Raw genomic sequence first — 18,095 nt, forward strand, 5'->3', positions numbered from 1 at the left:
GCCGCCTCGGTCGCGTTATTGCCGTGACAGTGTCGCAGCTCCTGTCGTGGATGAGGTGGATGTTTAACTCCACATGTCTCAGCACTCGCCTCCGCGCTGCGTTGGTAGTTCAGACACGTTGTTCGCGGGGCCGTGACTTCAATAATGTGCTGTAATCGCCGTCACGGGCAGATATTAACGCGGCTCATCGCGCACGTTTACGCACGAGCGGCGACTTTTCCCGCGGGGCTTTTTTTATCCATCTCGGGGTCATTGTAGTGCAGATCAGGTGCAGTTTTCACCCCGTGTGTCTATTCCACAGATGGACAAGTGTGTGTGTGTGTGTGTGTGTGTGTGTGTGTGTGTTCATACACGTCCGAAGCAGACTCGTTATTAATTGGAGTTGAAGCCTGTGACATGGACTCGTTAGGAAAACACGTGTAAGCCACAGTTGAGAGAATTTGGTGAAGAGTGAGTGTGTGAGCTGACGATTCTTATGAAAATGGGGTTTGATGTGAAACATCAGTGCACATTGAGAATGTAGGCTGCACTTGATCTTTCATTTTGGATAAAAATAGATAAATGAAACGAAAGAAAGCCTTTCATATCCCCTCTCCCTCTGTTTCTCTCTGTGTGTGTGTGTGTGTGTGTGTGCGCGCGTGAGCTGCGGCGAGTGTGTGTGTGTTTGAAAGGGACTGTTTACTTGATGTCTTTCTTTTGAAGTTCAGCAGGATCTGGCTTTGATTAGATCAATACTTTGTGTTTCAGAGTGAAGAGGAGCTAAGAAGCTCCCCCGCTGCTTTTAGAGAGTGAGGAGGATTATAGGCTGTGGAGCTCGGTGGAGGCACGACGGCACTCACATTGCAACCGGAGCTGGAGCCATGAGCAGGGCGCTCACGGAGCACAACAGCAGTAGCTTCCGAGAAGATGCTCCTCGTCCTCCGGTACCGGGGGAGGAGGGAGAGGCGTCATGCTACAACCCCAGCAGATCTGCCAAAATGAGAGCGCAGAGCAAGGTTAAAGAAACCCCCGCCGCTGCCTCCGCGCCTCCCGGTTCCACACCGCGGAGGAACGAGGATGGACTCGGGGAGCCAGAGGGCAGCGCGTCCCCGGACTCCCCCTTAGTCCGGTGGACCAAGTCCCTGCATTTTCTCCTGGGCGACCAGGACGGCGCTCACCTCTTCAGGACCTTCTTGGAGCGGGAGAACTGCGTGGACACTTTGGACTTTTGGTTCGCCTGCAACGGCTTCAGGCAAATGGACTTAAAGGATACCAAAACGCTGAGAGTTGCCAAAGTTATTTTCAAGCGGTACATCGAGAACAACAGCATTGTCGCCAAGCAGCTGAAACCCGCCACCAAGACCTTCCTAAGGGATAGTATTAAGAAACAGCAAATCGATTCTGCCATGTTTGACCAGGCGCAGACGGAGATTCAGTCCAACATGGAGGAGAACGCGTACCAGATGTTTTTGACCTCTGACATATACCTCGAATACGTGCGCGCTGGCTGCGAGAACGCAGGCTACATGAACCACGGCGCCCTCGGCAGTCTGAAGCTGATGTGCGGATACCTGCCTCCTCTCATGGAGGAAGAGGAATGGAGTTGTTCTGACCTGAAAGCAAAAACCTTACGGTCTGTGGTTGGACTGTCAGCCAAAACCCTGAGGGCCACTGCTACCATCCGGACAGCAGCTGAAATCCTGGAGAACAGTTGCAGGTACGTTTTTCTTCTTTTCTCAAACTGCTGTGATTGTGTGTTGGGTATTTCACAAATGCCTCAGAAAGAGATAAAGGCACTTGATCAAAGGGTCTCAGAGGAACATGCCTCTACATTTGTGCCTCTTGCCTTGCAGTTAGCCAAGGGGTGGGATGGGGTGGAGAGGTGGGGTGGGTATGAAACATCAATGGATCTCAGCCTTCCTTTTAAGTAAATGGTGTCTTGCAGGCAGCCCTCTGCTGGCTCGCTCAAGTTTCCTGTGCTTTGAAACCCTTCCTCCGGTTCAGGCACAAATTCAGACACTCAAGCCTCACGACTGTTACACGAAACATTTTGATGCCATTGTAAAGTTCTGTTGTATTTTTTGCCTTTTCTGCTCATTAAGCCGCGTTGTTATCGCCGTGACACCGCAGAGAAATGCCGATGCAGAGTTAAAAGAACTTGTGGAGTCTTATGCCAAGCGGGGGATATTGTTCTTTTGGTCAGAGATGAAAGCAGAAGTGTTTGTGGAAATAATTTGGACTTCGAGCTCGTCCCACACATTGTCCAACAGCTGAAATCTTTTCAAGCCAGGAACATTTTTAAAGGCTGGATTTTATTTCTGAGCCTGCATCAAAGGGCACTTAAAAACTTTTTCTTTCTACCACTTTGTCCTCACATCTGGACACAATCATGACTGATTGTGTTGACAAAGTCTTTATTTAGTTTGGTAGATGTGCAATTTATAGATAATCCATACTTTCCCTATTCCACTGACTTAACATAAAGTGTCTGCGGCATTGATTTCTTTTTAATGACAGTAAAAAAAACTAATTGATTAGCAACAGTTTAGTAAGTGAACATCAACATTCCTCTGTGTTGAATCCTTCATGTGAGCAGATGACAGATGCTGTGATAGTGCTTCAGAGAGTTAGGAACCATTGAGCATGGGTTTGTTGACATGTGGGCATCTCCTGGCTTCCTGGTGTGATCCCCTGCATTCTTGTTTTTCACTAAAAGAAAAGCAGGAGGGAGGGAGGGAGCCCCCTCTTTCTCCCCTCTGTCACCCACAGTCTCCCCCTTTCCCCCTGCCCCTCACCATCTCTTTAGGTCAAGCAATTTCCATCTCAAACATGTGGAACTAATTTTGCCACTGCACAGATTCTTTTTTTTCCCTCTTTTTGGAGGAACCTTTCATGCTCAACTCCAAAGTGATAGAAGAACACAACAAAACATCCTCAGCTCAGTTCTGCAGCGTCAGCCACTGAAACCACTCTGCCACAGTGTGTGTGTGTGTGTGTGTGTGTGTCAGTGTTTTCCTTCCTCTTTTTCTTCTGCCCAACACTTTTATCTCCTTTTTGAAGGAGAAAATCTATCTGTCAGAGACTAAGCATGCTTTGGAAGGAGACAGGGAGAGACAAGAGGAGGGAAGGGGGAATACAGGAAGGGAGGGGGGGAGCATGAAAGAAAGACAGAAAGAAAGGAGATGGAGAAAGAGAGCAGGGGGTGCACAGAGCCCAGCTGTGCTAAATACCTGACTCTTTGCGTGGACCTTCCAAAGGTCAGGTTTGTGCTTGGGGCCTACGGCTTTAGTCATGCTGGGGTTCTCCTCTCAGCACTCCCGGCAGAAGGCATTCTCATAAAGAAAGGGGCCCTCCTTCCCCCTTTCCATCTCCCCCTCCCGCTCTAAAGCTCAAGTTCCCCCTCCCTTTTCTTCCCTCCCTCTTCCTTGTCCACCCCCTTCACTACTGAGACAGGAATGCAACACAGCAGGAGAGAGTAGAAAGACTGAGAGAGAGAGGGAGAGAGAGAGACTTTAGAAAGGAGGGTAAAGCAGGGGAGCGTGGGTAGAGGAGGGGCCCCAGACTGGACGATAGAGAGGAGAGAGAGTGAGAGTGAAGAAAGACTGATAAGAAAGAAAGAAAGAAAGAAAGAAGACATGGAATGCTGCTGTTTATTCACAGAGCAGACAGATGACCCAGTGCCACTTGTTTTCAAGGTTGATATCACAATGTCTTTATCAGTCCAATATATTATTTTAGACAACTTAGCATTTGTGCTGATGAATTCACCACCAAGCTTTAATCAGCCATTAAAAAAAATATATCATTTGCAGACCTGGTCACATGACCGTGGTGTTGATATCATGTTACATGTCATTTTCATTTTCTGACATCAGTGATTCAGTGATTCTGGCCAGTATTGGACTGATATCAACATTTAGTTTTAGTATCATCTGATCTGTATTGAGTATCAGTATCACCTCAACCCTCCCTAAGTCTCATAGAAGCTAATTTTAATTACTGATGTTTATAATATCAACAATGGAAATTCCTAGCTGCCACATTTGCTTTCAAATTCTGAAGGAAGCAGCTCAAGTAAACTTCCCCTGACTGTGTCACACCAACATGACATTAACAGTATGTTCTCCTGGGTCTTTTGCAGGTCCCATCGTCGAGGCGACCCCGCCAGCCCCTACTTTGTCAACTCTGGCTACATATTTGCCCCCGCCACCAGTGCCAACGACAGCGAGATCTCCAGCGATGCCACGACAGACGATTCCATGTCCATGACAGACAGTAGTGTGTAAGTGCGCTTGGTTGTTATTTGAAAGCATTACATTGGTTGTTGAAAGATTATGCAGCAGTTTCTGGAGGCTCATTTCCATTCTGCTGAACTTGGCCAAAGCTCTCTGAATTTGTATTATTTCCTTAGTATGTAAACATGCCCGGACGAGAGAGTACATTCAACACCTTTTCAGGAAAAAGTCCGCGGGTGAGAAGAGAAATATTTAGCCAAGCGGTTCAACACACTCAGCTTTTCTTGTGGCCAGAGGACAGTTTTGTTGCTAAATAATTGCCTATAATATGTTTTAATTATCCTCTATGATTGACTCCAGGTAATTTTATTAAAGTGTAGTTGTTGCTGTGGCCTCCAGGGAGATAACTCTGGGAAAGTCATTATGTCTGAGGACCTTTTGAAGTATATTCTGATGTGTTACAGGCTGGAGAGGAGGGAGGGAAAAAAATGAGACTGTCTTGATGTGGGAGGGGGCGTTGCCTCATTTTCCTCAAAGTTGAAATGTATCCATCCCACCCTTCTGCCACAACAGACTTGTTTTTTCATATTATCTAATCGCTTTTTCCCTTTGAAGAGCTGGAGGGGGGGGGGTGGAGGAAAATGGCCATTCGGGCCTCAAGACAAACTCATTGAAAAATGTTGGCACCAAATGAAAGGAGGCTTACTCACATGGTGGGTCGGTTTCCTGCCACTGGCCTCTGCGGCGTGCTGAGATCATGTGTCTGCAAGGCTTTCACAGGGGTTACTCATTTCTAGACCTTGGGACAAGGCATAAGGAACTCCCCCTGGCCAGACGAGGGCACCCCGAAAAAAAATCACCTCCACCCTCCCAGTCGTCCAGAACTCCTCCACTCCAGCCTCCACAGCCCATAGTAAGAGTGGTGAGGCTCGAAGTGCAAGGGAGTGAGAAAATAAATGGAGTATAAAGGGCTTAACTGAATCGCTTTCAGCCTATTGTTAGGTGAGGGGAGCTTAGGGGGATAAGAGGGTGGCTGGCTGCTTTGAAAATGACTTGCACAACTGAATAGGAGATCCCCATAAAGTAAAATGGAGGGACCATGAAACCATGAAAGAGTCCGCGACTGTTTTCTCTTCCCCGACCTGGACAAAACACCCAGCCGTCACATGCTTTTCCTGGGTGGGAACAGTTTGGACTAATAACACATAGTTGGTGAAAGGGGAATTTGTCGAGCTTTTGCTTGTTAATGCTGGTTTTTTGCCACTAACTTTGCCGCTCAAGCTCCTCGGGGGCCGTGGAGTTTTACTTTTGAAGAGTTTCCGGTACCGTGAGGGATGCGGGTTTGCAGTCTCCTGGGTGCAGTTTGTGAAACATTGATTTTTGGATGCAAGCACCACTTGAAACCTGGGTGATTATTGGCCGCGTGGCTGCACTATCTGATTCTACTTGACATTGTCACTCTTTAAATGTGACTTTGTTGAACTTGTGCAGATGAATAAAGGACAAAAATGGTTCATTGTCGAGCAGCATCATGTGTCAGAGTCAATTTCTTTGAACAGTAAGGTCTTTGACACAGAGATCTGTCCTGTCCTTGTCCCCAGCTCTCGTCTGTCTTTACCCATAACTGATGTTCATTAAAAAAGAACACAGTTTCTTCATCCCTCAATTGAGGGAACAGTTTTGATTAGTGTGTCCTTTTATAGTGGTTAACAGTCACACTGCAAATTTGAATCTTATTTCCCAGATAAAGAACAAGAAGAGGATGATTTGGGAATGGAGAAGGAAAGAAAGGGTGGTGATGGGGGGGGGGGGGGGGGATTTTTTCTTTTTTTGCTTATATCTTATTTATGGATTTACTTGGACGCTGGGGAATGCTGCTGCACCAACTTCAAACATTACCTTATCTTACAAACCAGGCTTTTGATGTAGCCGAGATCAGAGGCTCACAGTGGAGCGCTTGCCAAACGAAGATGGCAGCGGGTGCATATGTGCATGAGTGTGAGATTTCAAAGAGGCAACAGAAAAAGTAGCGTTTGGGCTAGGTCAGACACTTCTGAGCAGCCAAAACGGCCAAGATAATTGGCCCAAGCCTAAGTGGCAGCTGACTGGAGAAGCTAGCAGACACGGGCATGAAAAATGGAGAATAGGATTCTCAGAATAAACGTTTAATTGTCTGGAGACTTCTGCTATTTCTTCCTACATCTCTATTTTCATATGCATATATCAGAGCTGCAGAGCCAGCAGCACTTGAGCAACGTTTGTCAGACGGCTTTAACCTGCAGTAGTTTCTCCAACCAATCTTTATTATTCTGCTTTTCAAACAACTGCTGTCAGAGTTGACAAGGACTGATGTAATCTTATCAGTGGGACTCTTCTTTTGAAGCCCACAGGGATGTTTAGCATATCTCTCCCATTGTCCTCATGTGTTTTGTTATGTGTGTTTTTGTTCCCTTGGCTTCAAGGGCTCCCTGGCCTTTTGATTTAGCTGTAATGTGCCTAGTGGGTGGTTACTGGGTGGCGCTTTGTCAGTCACTTCAATGATAAACTGCCTCCTAAGGGCTCTGCCTCCACAGAAATTGGCTAATGGTGCTAACTGTGGGTGCAGAAGCTTTGGGACCTACATCATGTGCCTATCAGCACAAAATAACCTATATTTGGTTATAAGCAGACCAGTTAATTATTATTAAGAACATTTAACAACAAATAAATAATCATGTAATACATTTTCTTACAGAGATGGAATCCCTCCGTACAAGCTGGGCACCAAGAAGCAGCTCCAGAGGGAGATGCACCGCAGCGTCAAGGTCAATGGCCAGGTTACGCTACCCCACTTTCCTGTAAGTTGTACTTCCTCAGGTTCTACTTCCTGTATCAGTGTTTCCTTTTCTGTAATCTGCTAAAGTTTTTCACACACTGACAGACATTTGGGTCCTGATTCCCGTCACGAGTTGTGCTTTATTTGATTCTTTCCCCCGCTCGTAGCTCGTGTTGTGACAGAATACTGTATTCCATTCCCTTTCTTGTTTTCATATACAAGTCTGGTAAATGAAAGGAAGGATTTGCATACAGCTTCACTCCTGCAGCTGTTTCAAGCTCCATCCCAGAAGCTTCTGTAGGGCCACACACTTTAACTTCTCCCTCAGTTACTGTAGTGTAGTGTAGTGGTAAAGCTTCACATTATTTATGCATTGAAAATAACTTATTATTAGATATAATGTTCAAAACTACTGTTTACATCTCAGAGCACATCACTCTGCTGCTCCAGTTTCCTGTGCCCCCGCCCTCATATCTGGTGCCATTAGTGTTTGGCAGTGAAGGTGCTTGAATGAAATGGTTTGTTGACCTGTTTAACTTAACCAGGTTAGAACAGACTGACAGGCTGGTTTAAGAGAAAGAGAGAATTCTTTTGTCTTCATATCCAAACACAGGTTTGTGTATGTGGAGGAGTTGTGTGCGTGTCTGTGCATGTATTTGACAGTGTTGTCTGCCCCCCCCCTCCTCTTTACTCTCTCTTCTTTCCTGTCTTTTCTATCTCTCTCCCCCTCTCCCTCTCTCTCTCTTTCCTTTCCCACTTGCACTTCTTTAATGTCTCCCTCCTGATTTGGAGATGGCTCTGTCTCCCATGATGCACCAGCCCCAGGCAGCAGGGGCCCCCGTGCAGGGCTGGCGCTCCTTTGCCAGCAGCTCCACTTGCCTTTCTTCTTCTTCCCTTCATCGTGTCTACAAAGAGATGAGAGGAACAACAATAAAAAAAAGAGTCAAAATCAAGAAAGCCAGTGTGCCACATAACAAAAAAGTAAGAAAGGGAGAGACAGAGAGAGAGAGGGAGAGAGGGAGGGAGAGAGAAAGCGACTCATGCAGTTAAAGAAGAAGGAGGATAATGTGACTAGAATACCTCTGAGCTGCCCTGCATGCAGCCAGGAAATAAATTACTACTTCCCCTCAGATCTTCCCAGTATTTGACTCCTCTATCCTCACCCCCCCACCCCCCGCTCTCCCCTCCTCCTCTGCCTTGTGCTCTCTTTCTGCCACCGTTGCCACTTCACAAATGCACATCTCAATCCTCTTCCTCTTTTTTTCATGCTGTTAATTTTGTCCCCCTCTGCCTTTTTTCCTTCTCGTCTCCTCACTCTCTTCTCCATCGATATCTGGCTTTTATTCGGAGATTTAAAGCCGCGTGTCCCTCCCACCCCTAGTGCGCGTTTGATGTTTGACAAGGGCCCTTTGAAGTGTGCTGACTTCAGAGGCTGCCGAGCTGATGGCTTGGTCGGGCTACAGAGGGTGCAGGCAGGGGGCCTCCCCTCCAAGCGAGACCAACTGCTACCCCACCAACCCCACCCCCGTCTCTCCCCGTCCTCGCCCGGCAGCCTGGCACTGCCAAGGGCACTGGGCATGAGAAGATGTGGGGTGGGATGGGGTGGGCAGCAGAGAAGGTCCAGGTTAGCTCGAGGGCAAGGGCACCTGGATTAGGCTTTTTTGGAACATGATAGGATTAGGGCATGAGTATTGGATTAATTAATGCACCATATTGCATCTGTCAAAGACGCAAGACAGTTACACACACACACACACACACACACACACACACACACACACACATACTAAAGTGCTCTCTCCCCTGTGTTGCTTACCCTGCAGAGGACATACCGGCTGCCTAAGGAGATGACTCCTGTTGAGCCCTCTGCCTTTGCCGCCCAGCTCATAGCCCGGCTGGAGAAGCTGAAAAGAGAGCAGGACACCATGAGCTCGTTGGAAGAGAGGCTGCAGCAGATCCAGGAGGTATGGAGGCACACACACCTGTTCTAAGCATGTATAAAAACCACTTTGTCTCTTATTTGCAAAACAAATTCCCCGTTGTGAAGCCTTGAGATTAGGATTTGACTGCTGCCATGTCAGCTTTTGAAACTGTAAATTCACAGATGTCGCCTGCAACCACCAACTGTCCTTCACACTCATGTTTTCCTCTCAATGGAATCATAAATGATAAAAGTGACATTGTGTGGTGTTAAAGAACATTCAAGAGACCAAAGACTTCTCAGGAGAATGTTAACTATTATAATATTTATAGATGTCTTTAATACAACTAGTATAGTTACCTCACCTTTGACTTACTGCTACTTCCATCCTACCTCTTGTATAAGAAACACTACCTATCCTTTTTTATGTACAACATGTGGTTCAAAGCAGCTCAACACTTAAACCTAAACATTCTACCTAGATGAGCTTGGTTCCTTATTACACTCCACAAGCTCTTCAGCAGCTTGTGGAAGAACAGAAAAAAGACTTGGAAGGATTTGGAAGTCTGCCTTGGTTTAGCGATGTCTTCCCTCTTCCTCTCTGTCCTCTGTTTCATATGGAGCAACTTTCAGACTTAAATTTGGAGACACACTTGAATAGTTAGCACTTAGCTGCTCTCCAGTGGCGGCAGTCTGCTGTGTGTGTGTGTGTGTGTGTGTGGTGCCACTGTCTTTGTGAAGCACAGGCGAGCTCTGCATTATAGATGAAGTGCACCCAAAGCCTGTTAGTGAAGATAACAGTAAGGCAAAAAGGAAGCTGGAATGAAGTTACCCCAGCGTTTGCTCTCGCTGACTTCACAGTATGATATAAGTTGGTGTAAGTTGAGACACTCAACTTTGTTTTCTTTGCACATCCAGGAGGAGGAAAGAGAGGAGAGCAGTGACCCGGCCAACAACACCTCCCTCCATCACCCTCTGCTCCCATCTGGCAGTCAATGCGAGGAAGACCCGCAGGCTATCTTAGACGAGCACCTGTCCCGTGTCCTGAAGACACCCGGCTGCCAGTCACCAGGTGTAGTGCGGCACTCGCCGCGCTCACGCTCCCCAGACCGGACGGGTGCGGTCGTGTCGGCGGGTCACGGGCCTCTTTTCAGTGGTTTTCCTGGGGCCAAGGTTCTGATGACGGGCAGGCAGTCCACGAAGCACATCCACCATCACTACATCCACCATCACCACGCTGGGCTGAAGACCAAGGAGCAGATTGAGGCTGAGGCAGCTCAGCGTGTGCAGTGCCTCTGCCCTCCCGGGGGCGCCAATTATTCTGATTTCAGCCCTGCGTGAGTGTTACTTCTTTACTGCGATTGCTCTGCCATCAGTCAGCCGCTTCTGCTCTCGACCTAATGTGCCTCGTCTTTTTTTTCCTCTCAGTCGCTGCAGCACTTTGTCCAAACGGCCGCTCAAGGCCCTGGATGAGGGCGTGTCCTCACCACGCCTTCCCTTAGATGCAACTGATCGCTCTCAGAATGTTTGGCAGTGGATCCTAGAGAGTGAGAGACAGGGCAAGCACAAGCCACACAGGTAATTACATCACTTCTGTACTGTATGTATTAGTTTTAAATAGGTCATTTACCACAGCTGTAAGTGGCTGAAACTGTGTATGAATATTGACCTGGGTTTTCCCCTCACAGCACTCAAGGCCTGAAGAAATCCAGCCCACTTGACTCCAAGATCCAGCCCGGTCGGACTCACTACTCTTGGGGCGGAGGCGGCATCGGCAGCGGGAGTCATCTCCGCGGTCACCACCCTGGTCACCCGTTTATCCAGGACCCAGCCATGCCACCACTGCCCCCGCCCAACACCCTGGCCCAGCTGGAGGAGGCCTGCCGCAGACTGGAGGAGGTCTCCAAACCACCGAAACAGAGGTACACAAACATGCAGCAAACATTTCAACATCACAAACAGAGACTGCCCGTCGTGTATTTCTCCTTTATTCCACTTGATGATTGACCACAGCAGCATACAGTGTAAAAAAGCTAAAAATCTTGTGGTGTCTCTTCACATGGATGTGAGCACTGATCAGTCATTGATGTCTGATTTTGACAGGCACTCTACAGCAGCCAGCAGCCTTCAGCGAGACAGGAATCATCCAGCAGCTGCCTTTCCCGCAGGAGACAACGCTCTCGCCACCTCTGGACTCCAATCAGACGAGTACGGGTGTTTTATTTTTACGTCTCGCATTTAAAGTCGTCACCTCGATGCTTTTACTGCTCATTCCTTGCTATCTAGTTTTCTACATTTCACAACCATCTCTCTACAAACTCTACTCACAACCATCCTTGCAGAATATGTTGCCCTCCCCTTCAGAAAGAGAGAGAGAGAGAGAGAGAGAGAGAGCTGTTTTGAGTCAGCAAAGCTATGTCTTTGAAGTCCTTCTCTCACTTTTAATCATTTAAGATTAAAATGCTTTAATGGGGAATCCTAACATCTCTCACAACACACACTCACCACTGGAACCCAACAAAGATGTTTTTAAGTAGCCCCTGGTAACTCAAAGTTATCACCCCGCTTCATATGTTTGTTACTGAAAAGGAGGTGGAAGGTGTTTGATGTAAAACTACAGACATCTGATCTACTTTTAATTGGATGACCGTCAGTGAGCCAGCGGTTTGTTGGCGTCGCCAATTAAAAGACGATTTGGTCTCACAAGTGCAGAAGTTTGACGCTGTTTTTCATTTTGGCATCCTCAGGTCTAAGGAACTAGTGGTCACCTACTTCTTCTGTGGTGAGGAGATTCCTTATCGCAGCATGATGAAGACCCACTGCCTCACCCTGGGACACTTCAAGGAGCAGCTTAGCAAGAAAGGCAGCTACCGGTAAATATGATCCCACTCCACAGATGTGTTTATCAGGGCTGTTTGGATGGGCTTGATGCTATAGGATGGCTATATATCTATGTACATTTAAACATATCTATGCTTAAATATCGCCATATTTCATGGCATAATATTACATGGATTAGCTGAAGGGGTTATTGATATGGAGATACTCTTGTGTGTGTTTGTCTGTTAGTGGTTGTCCTCCAAACACTAGTTAGGACATGTCACTCCCTCTGTCCCTCCGTCCACTCCTCACTAGACAAAGAAACCAACATTTTGATTGTGCATAAAACATTTTTATTTTTTTACCATGAGAGTTTTTCTTAAAATAGAGTTTTTTATATGGTAAAGAAATCACAATATATGGCTTTGCTTTTGGTGTTCTAATACATCACACTTTATCGTAGTGTCTTTGTGTATCATATTGCCAGATTCTTGCCAATGCACGGCCCTAATGCATTTGTTATTCCACTTGTATATATGTTTGACTATTGAGTGGGAGTGTGAACAACTGGAGCCCAACAGTTGAAAAGGAACTGGGCAGATCCTCTGTATTCATAGCTTACACACACACACACACACACACACACACAGAGAGAGAAGGGGGGAAGTTGAATTTCTTTCTCACATATGGTTCTGATTTCCATGGTAAGGCAGCTTCAATAAATGGCTTTGAAGCCTGGGCCATTTTATTTTGTGCACAAAGACCATTGCGAGGCCTCCACACTGTTGCATCAGACATAAAAAATCAAATACCGTGAGCACCGTCTTCTGTTAGCGACTGGTAACAGTGAACGCAGCAAAGATGTCTGCTGTCAATGTCAGATGACGTTCCTAAACACTTACACGTCAAATAATAATAATAAAAAAGAAAGTTTAAGGCTTGACTGTACAGTGTTGTGCTGTGTTGCACAGGTTGTATACTGCTGAAAAGACAAAAAGTCTGAATGCCCATGACATCAGCATTAGGCTACAGCCACATGTGCTTGTTAGGCAAGAGCAGGAAGGCGGTCACTGCACCCCTGCTATCCCATAACTCTTCAGTGAGTGAGGGAGGGAGGGAGGGTGCATGAGGGGGTTTGGCTTCAATGGCAGCACAAAGTGTGGAGTTGGTTAATTTGGACATGGCAGTGGTGCAGCAGAGAACAGTATGCCGGGGCTCTGCCAGACGATATTGGTGCCAGATGTTGTGAAGAGAGAGAGAAAAATCCTGCCACATAAAACATGTTGCAGTGGAAAGACTCCCTCGGCCTCGCTCTCTCAAACAAAGTGATGACTTTGAACTATTTGTGTAAAAATGTAGATTTTTGAAGACAAAAAAAAAACAACCTAGCCAGTTAAATTTAGCAGGATTGTGCTTTCATTGGGTTTCTGCTAATGAAGATGAAAAGGCAAAAATATCCTGCCCAACAAAGCTCAGACAACAAGACAGGAAATGTTTGCTAAAATGATATATCATTACACAAAGCCAGCACTCCTGCGTCACATCGCTGCACACTTGAGTACAAAGTCCTTACAGCTGCGGTAACACAGCCTCCGCCTCCTTCGTTTTGCGAGTCATTACAATCAACATGGTAAATAAAACAGTATATGCACATTTTTACATGTGTTGTCTGAACGATAAAAAGCAACATTTTCCTCTTTTTTTCATTCTATACGCAGACACACATGGTCAAAATGAGGCATTTCTCCATTACAAAGCTTATCATTAAATCCCCTCCCGCTGATCTTTTGCTGGGTTGAAAGTAGAGAGGAGAAATCATTAGGAGCTCCAGGAGACTTCACAGTCACTGGGACTAAGCTAACCCTGGGAGTTATCTCTGCTTGAGAGAAGAAGAAGGAGAAGAAGGAGAAGAGTGGGCTAGCTAGGTGACCCGTGACCTCAAGGAGACTGTCTAAGCAGTCGCCACCCTCCTCCCCCTCCTCCTCCCTCCTCCCCCTCGCAGGGTAAAGCCCCTCAGGCTCGGCCCACATCCCAGCAGATCACACCCGGTCACCAAGCAAGTGACGGCCTCCGCTCTCCATCTACTTTCTTCTTTCCTCTGTTCTCGGCTGGTGATCAGAAAGCTGCTCAGGGAGCTTCTCTCACATCCGGCCATTAACACAAACACCGACACGGTGCATCTCTTACTTTGGTTCCCTCAAATTGATCCACGAGAGGAATTTTCTAAAAACTAAAGTTTACTGTTTTTAGCTGCCGACCACGGCGTTGCTAACAGTGAAGGAGAGGAAGGAATTAGAATGTCCGCCTGGTTCTCGCGTTCACATTCACATGCCAATCAAAATCAGAACTCTTACGCTAATGACATTTAAACTGGTGAAAGTCCCGTTATAAGCCGGGTTTAAACAGGTTTTCTGACCGTTGTGGATGTTTGAGCAGTGGAGTGTGGTCCTCGTCGCAGGCAGACTCTCAGGCACCTGTGTGACAGAAAGGCCCTTCATTTGACAGCCGGCCCAATTAGAAGCCACAGAGAGACACCGGGGGGTTGTGTGTGTATGTGTGTGTGGGGGGGGGGGTCTTAAGACAGCCTCTAATTAACCCTTCAACTTTAATAAGACCTTGCAGGACAGATAGGCATCTGTAGAATGGCCAGCACTCCAGATGAGCAATTGGTGGAGGAGACAAGCGCGCACACACACACACACACACACACACACACACACACACACACACAGGCTGTTTGTAGCAGCTTGAATTATTAGAGGGAGTGTTTAAACGGACGGTTCAGCTCTGTTTGTGCAGTGGTGTGATGTAGAGTCAGGCTCTGCCTTTGAAGGCTATGACTCAGTTGTTTTGAGCAGGATCCATTTCTGGATTTTTGTGTGTGTGTGTGTTGGATTTGGACTAAAGGGTGCACAAGCAGGTCGATGTGTAGGTTCCTCAAAGTGGTTTGAAACACAAAGATAAAATATATGAGCTGCATTTGGTAGAAAGAGTTCACATTAAGTTAATCAAGGTGAATTTCCATGATTGGAGCGACACACACACACAGACCTAGTGATTTGTTTTTGAAGTGCAACAAGAGCAGCCTGCAGTAAGAACTGTGAAGTCAAGAACAGTCATTGATTAATCGTAGAACAAAAAAAACATCTTATTATGATTTTAGCGTTTTGATGAGCCAAACTAGCGTCAGGAAGCCCCGCCCATTTGCAAGTCTTAAAAACAACATTTTTAAGGACAATGTTACAGTTATCGTAATAACATGATGAATCACAGTCATTTTGGTCAGGATGATGGTGATGGGAAATTTCCATGCTTACACGCTCAGGTCTTTAAGTTGGACTTTTGTTTTGTTGTTTTTTAAACATACGCCCACACTGAACACACTCTAATCACAGCCTGTTTCTCTTTGCTTCTCTTCTTCAGGTACTATTTCAAGAGGGAGAGTGATGAGTTTGAGTGCGGTGCCGTGTTTGAGGAGGTGTGGGAGGATGCCGCCGTGTTGCCCATGTATGAGGGCAAGGTCCTGGGCAAGGTGGAGAGGATGGACTAAAGCCACTTTGTTGCCAAACAACCGATGCCCTTCCTTGCCCAACCAAAAGCTAAACTGTCCCTACAAAAAAAAACTTGAGGAAGTGACTCTGACTATGTAATTAACACGAACACTCTGGACTCCCTTTATTTGTTTTATTGTTTGTTTTTTTTTTAATTCCTAATATTAAGCTAAACAGAGTTAATATATCCAGCACAAGAGGAGCGATTGAAGGAAGATGAGCCAATGAAGTATACCGAACCCAGAGGAGGAGCCTCACCTCCCTGACTTTCTCAACCAATCAGCCTTAGAAACACAAGGGAACGACGTGACAGACTTTTAAAGGCCAATATGAGGAGGAGGAGGATGATGTTTGGAGGCCAGTGGGGGTGGGAGAGACCCTCACCTCTTCTTGAATATAACCACTGAAGATGTACATGACTGTTTTGTTGAGATGTGACGAGAGACTGATGGTGCGCTCACACCGGCTTCCTGGCCGAGCACTGAAGACGCGGCGGCGGCGGCGCCACCCTGCTCTTAACTCCACACTCCAACATCGTCACAGAAATGTCCGTACGTGTGCATATACATACATGCAAATATGTATATATACATGTATTATATATAATAGATGCTTTTTGTCATGAGTTGAAAGTTTTTATTAAGTATTTATTGAAAAACAACCCACGCCTTTCCCGTTTTTTTTTTTTTTTTACCCCCTTCCTAAAACTTCTCAAACCCTTTGTCCCTCCCCCTCCCTTATTTCAGCCAATGGGCAAGCTGCTTTGAATGTTGGGAGAATACTGTGGTGATATTGTTTCGTGTGTGAATTTATGTTTTTTTTTTTTTTTACTTAACACAAAGGATGTGACACTAGCCTAGCACCTCCCATAGCCTTGTAGCCCCATCTGACCCAAACTAACAACCTGAGCAGTGGTCCCGTCTGAGGCTACATCCATACGACTCTGTTTCACCCACTGTTCACGATACACTGCCATTTTAGAGCCTCAAAAACAGACTTTTGAAAACTCGGGGGCTGCGTTTCAGTCTGGACAGGCAAAAGTTGAGAACTTTGGAAACACATTCACTGCCTGCTTCTTATCAGCCACGACTCAAGTATTGGCTGTGAAGGAAAAGCTTTGTCAACTACTTACTTACTTTTCACCATTGATTCTTAATTAATATTGTTAATATTGTTCTCTGCGACTAAGCAAACAACTGCACAGGACAAACTCTTATTAACACCGGCATGTGCATGGCCTCTGTACCTGAACACGCCGTTTTATTATGGACACAGATCTTTTTTTATTTGAAAAACTCCGTTTTTTAATATTAAAACACAGTAAGTCATGGATGTAGCCTGAGACTTTCTCCCTCCTTTATCCTTATGGGCAATCCCAGTCTTAAATGCTGCTGATAGTTTGTAATGTTAAGTTTGTCACACTAGCGTTTCCTTGGCCCGTGTTTTTGTCCGTCTGTCAGTCCAGGGATGGAGCTCAATCTTTTCTTTTGTTGTGCCTTTGTTTGTGAACCAGGCATCGCACAGAGGTTTGGTTGTGGTTGTGTGTGTGTATGTGTAGTTACAGATATACACACACACACACCTGAAGCACAAGTTGTATGCTACAGTCTCATAATGGCAGTGTTTACAGCCCACGTGTTAAAATAACTCGTGCTCACAAGAAGCAGTTTGTGTCACTGAGAGTAACGGAAGTCCGCTAGTGTGTCAAAAACAAACATAAAAAACACAAAAAAAGGAAGAAAAAAAGTGAACAGTGAAGAATTATGGCTTTGATATCCTTTATGAATGTTGTTACAGTAACATCGTATAAAGCAGAGTTCCTGTATACATTGTAATTATGCATTCTGAAGTATGGATACTGAAACATGTGATGCACACACACAGAAACAAAACACACATCAAACACTATCGCTGGTGTTTAATGAGTTCAGCACCTGTGCCTACATGGATGCCATACCATGTGCTACCCTGTTTCAGGGTTTTAATATATATCCCTTGATTCTCAGAAGGGTTTTATGTTGAAAAGATATTTTTATGCTTTTAATAATATCCTGTAATCATGTTTTTTTGTTTTTACACCATGGCCTCTTTTTTTTGTTTGTTTTTGTTTTGTTTCATTCTATCTAAACTGTAAATTATACATTATATAAAGAGTTTCATTTAAAGATTTACATGGACCTATAATTATTGTAATTATTGAGAGATGTAGCCTTTATTAAAGTTTTATATTTTTCAAATGAACACTGCTGTGTGTGTGTGTGTGGAATTGTCTGTATGAAGGTACAAAAACATGCGTGTCTTGTGTTAACATGATTGCACGTTACAGCCAGTTCATACTGAAACAACCCTCAGTAAAGGAAGATTAGAGAGTTAAGTCCACTTAAGGAAACCATAAAGGTTTCATATAAACATGTATGAGGGTTCATAGAGTTTAACAAATCTATAAATACAAAGCTGAGTATGAGTTTTATTTAGCCGATCATATATCAAGCCTCACAGTGTCCTGGTGGCTTTTAGAATCGTATGTATAATATGAAATGTTAATGAGAGACCTTTAATGCATTTAATGCATAATTATATATATATATACATATATATATATATATATATATAAGATTAAAAAATCTGTCATTGAATTTAATACAATACATTTAACACATTTTCTCTCATCTATGTTCTAAAGTTAAGTTTACTGTCAAGTTCCCATCAGCAATGAAAGGGTTACTGTCCTGTGTTTTAGTTTGGAGAGTGATGGGCACATTGACCAATCACGG

The 18,095-nt window shown here is 45.3% G+C and overlaps 1 protein-coding gene across 3 annotated transcripts in view; it reads left to right on the top strand.

The window, feature by feature from the left end:
- The window catches only part of LOC131466600 (axin-2-like), a 54,881-nt gene extending 37,319 nt beyond the window's left edge, over nucleotides 1–17,562 (top strand). For all 3 annotated transcript variants that reach the window (XM_058639958.1, XM_058639957.1, XM_058639956.1), the window contains 10 exons: nucleotides 748–1,696; nucleotides 4,121–4,261; nucleotides 6,949–7,051; nucleotides 8,853–8,993; nucleotides 9,869–10,287; nucleotides 10,379–10,528; nucleotides 10,639–10,872; nucleotides 11,054–11,158; nucleotides 11,698–11,823; nucleotides 15,194–17,562. In XM_058639958.1, the coding sequence (XP_058495941.1) occupies nucleotides 861–1,696; nucleotides 4,121–4,261; nucleotides 6,949–7,051; nucleotides 8,853–8,993; nucleotides 9,869–10,287; nucleotides 10,379–10,528; nucleotides 10,639–10,872; nucleotides 11,054–11,158; nucleotides 11,698–11,823; nucleotides 15,194–15,320 (2,382 nt within the window). In that variant the 5' untranslated portion in view covers nucleotides 748–860 and the 3' untranslated portion in view covers nucleotides 15,321–17,562. The remainder of the gene's footprint in view (nucleotides 1–747; nucleotides 1,697–4,120; nucleotides 4,262–6,948; nucleotides 7,052–8,852; nucleotides 8,994–9,868; nucleotides 10,288–10,378; nucleotides 10,529–10,638; nucleotides 10,873–11,053; nucleotides 11,159–11,697; nucleotides 11,824–15,193) is intronic.
- The last annotated feature ends 533 nt before the right edge of the window (nucleotides 17,563–18,095 follow it).

The sequence above is a fragment of the Solea solea genome, chromosome 10 (assembly GCF_958295425.1).
Source record: "Solea solea chromosome 10, fSolSol10.1, whole genome shotgun sequence".
Lineage (NCBI taxonomy): Eukaryota > Metazoa > Chordata > Actinopteri > Pleuronectiformes > Soleidae > Solea > Solea solea.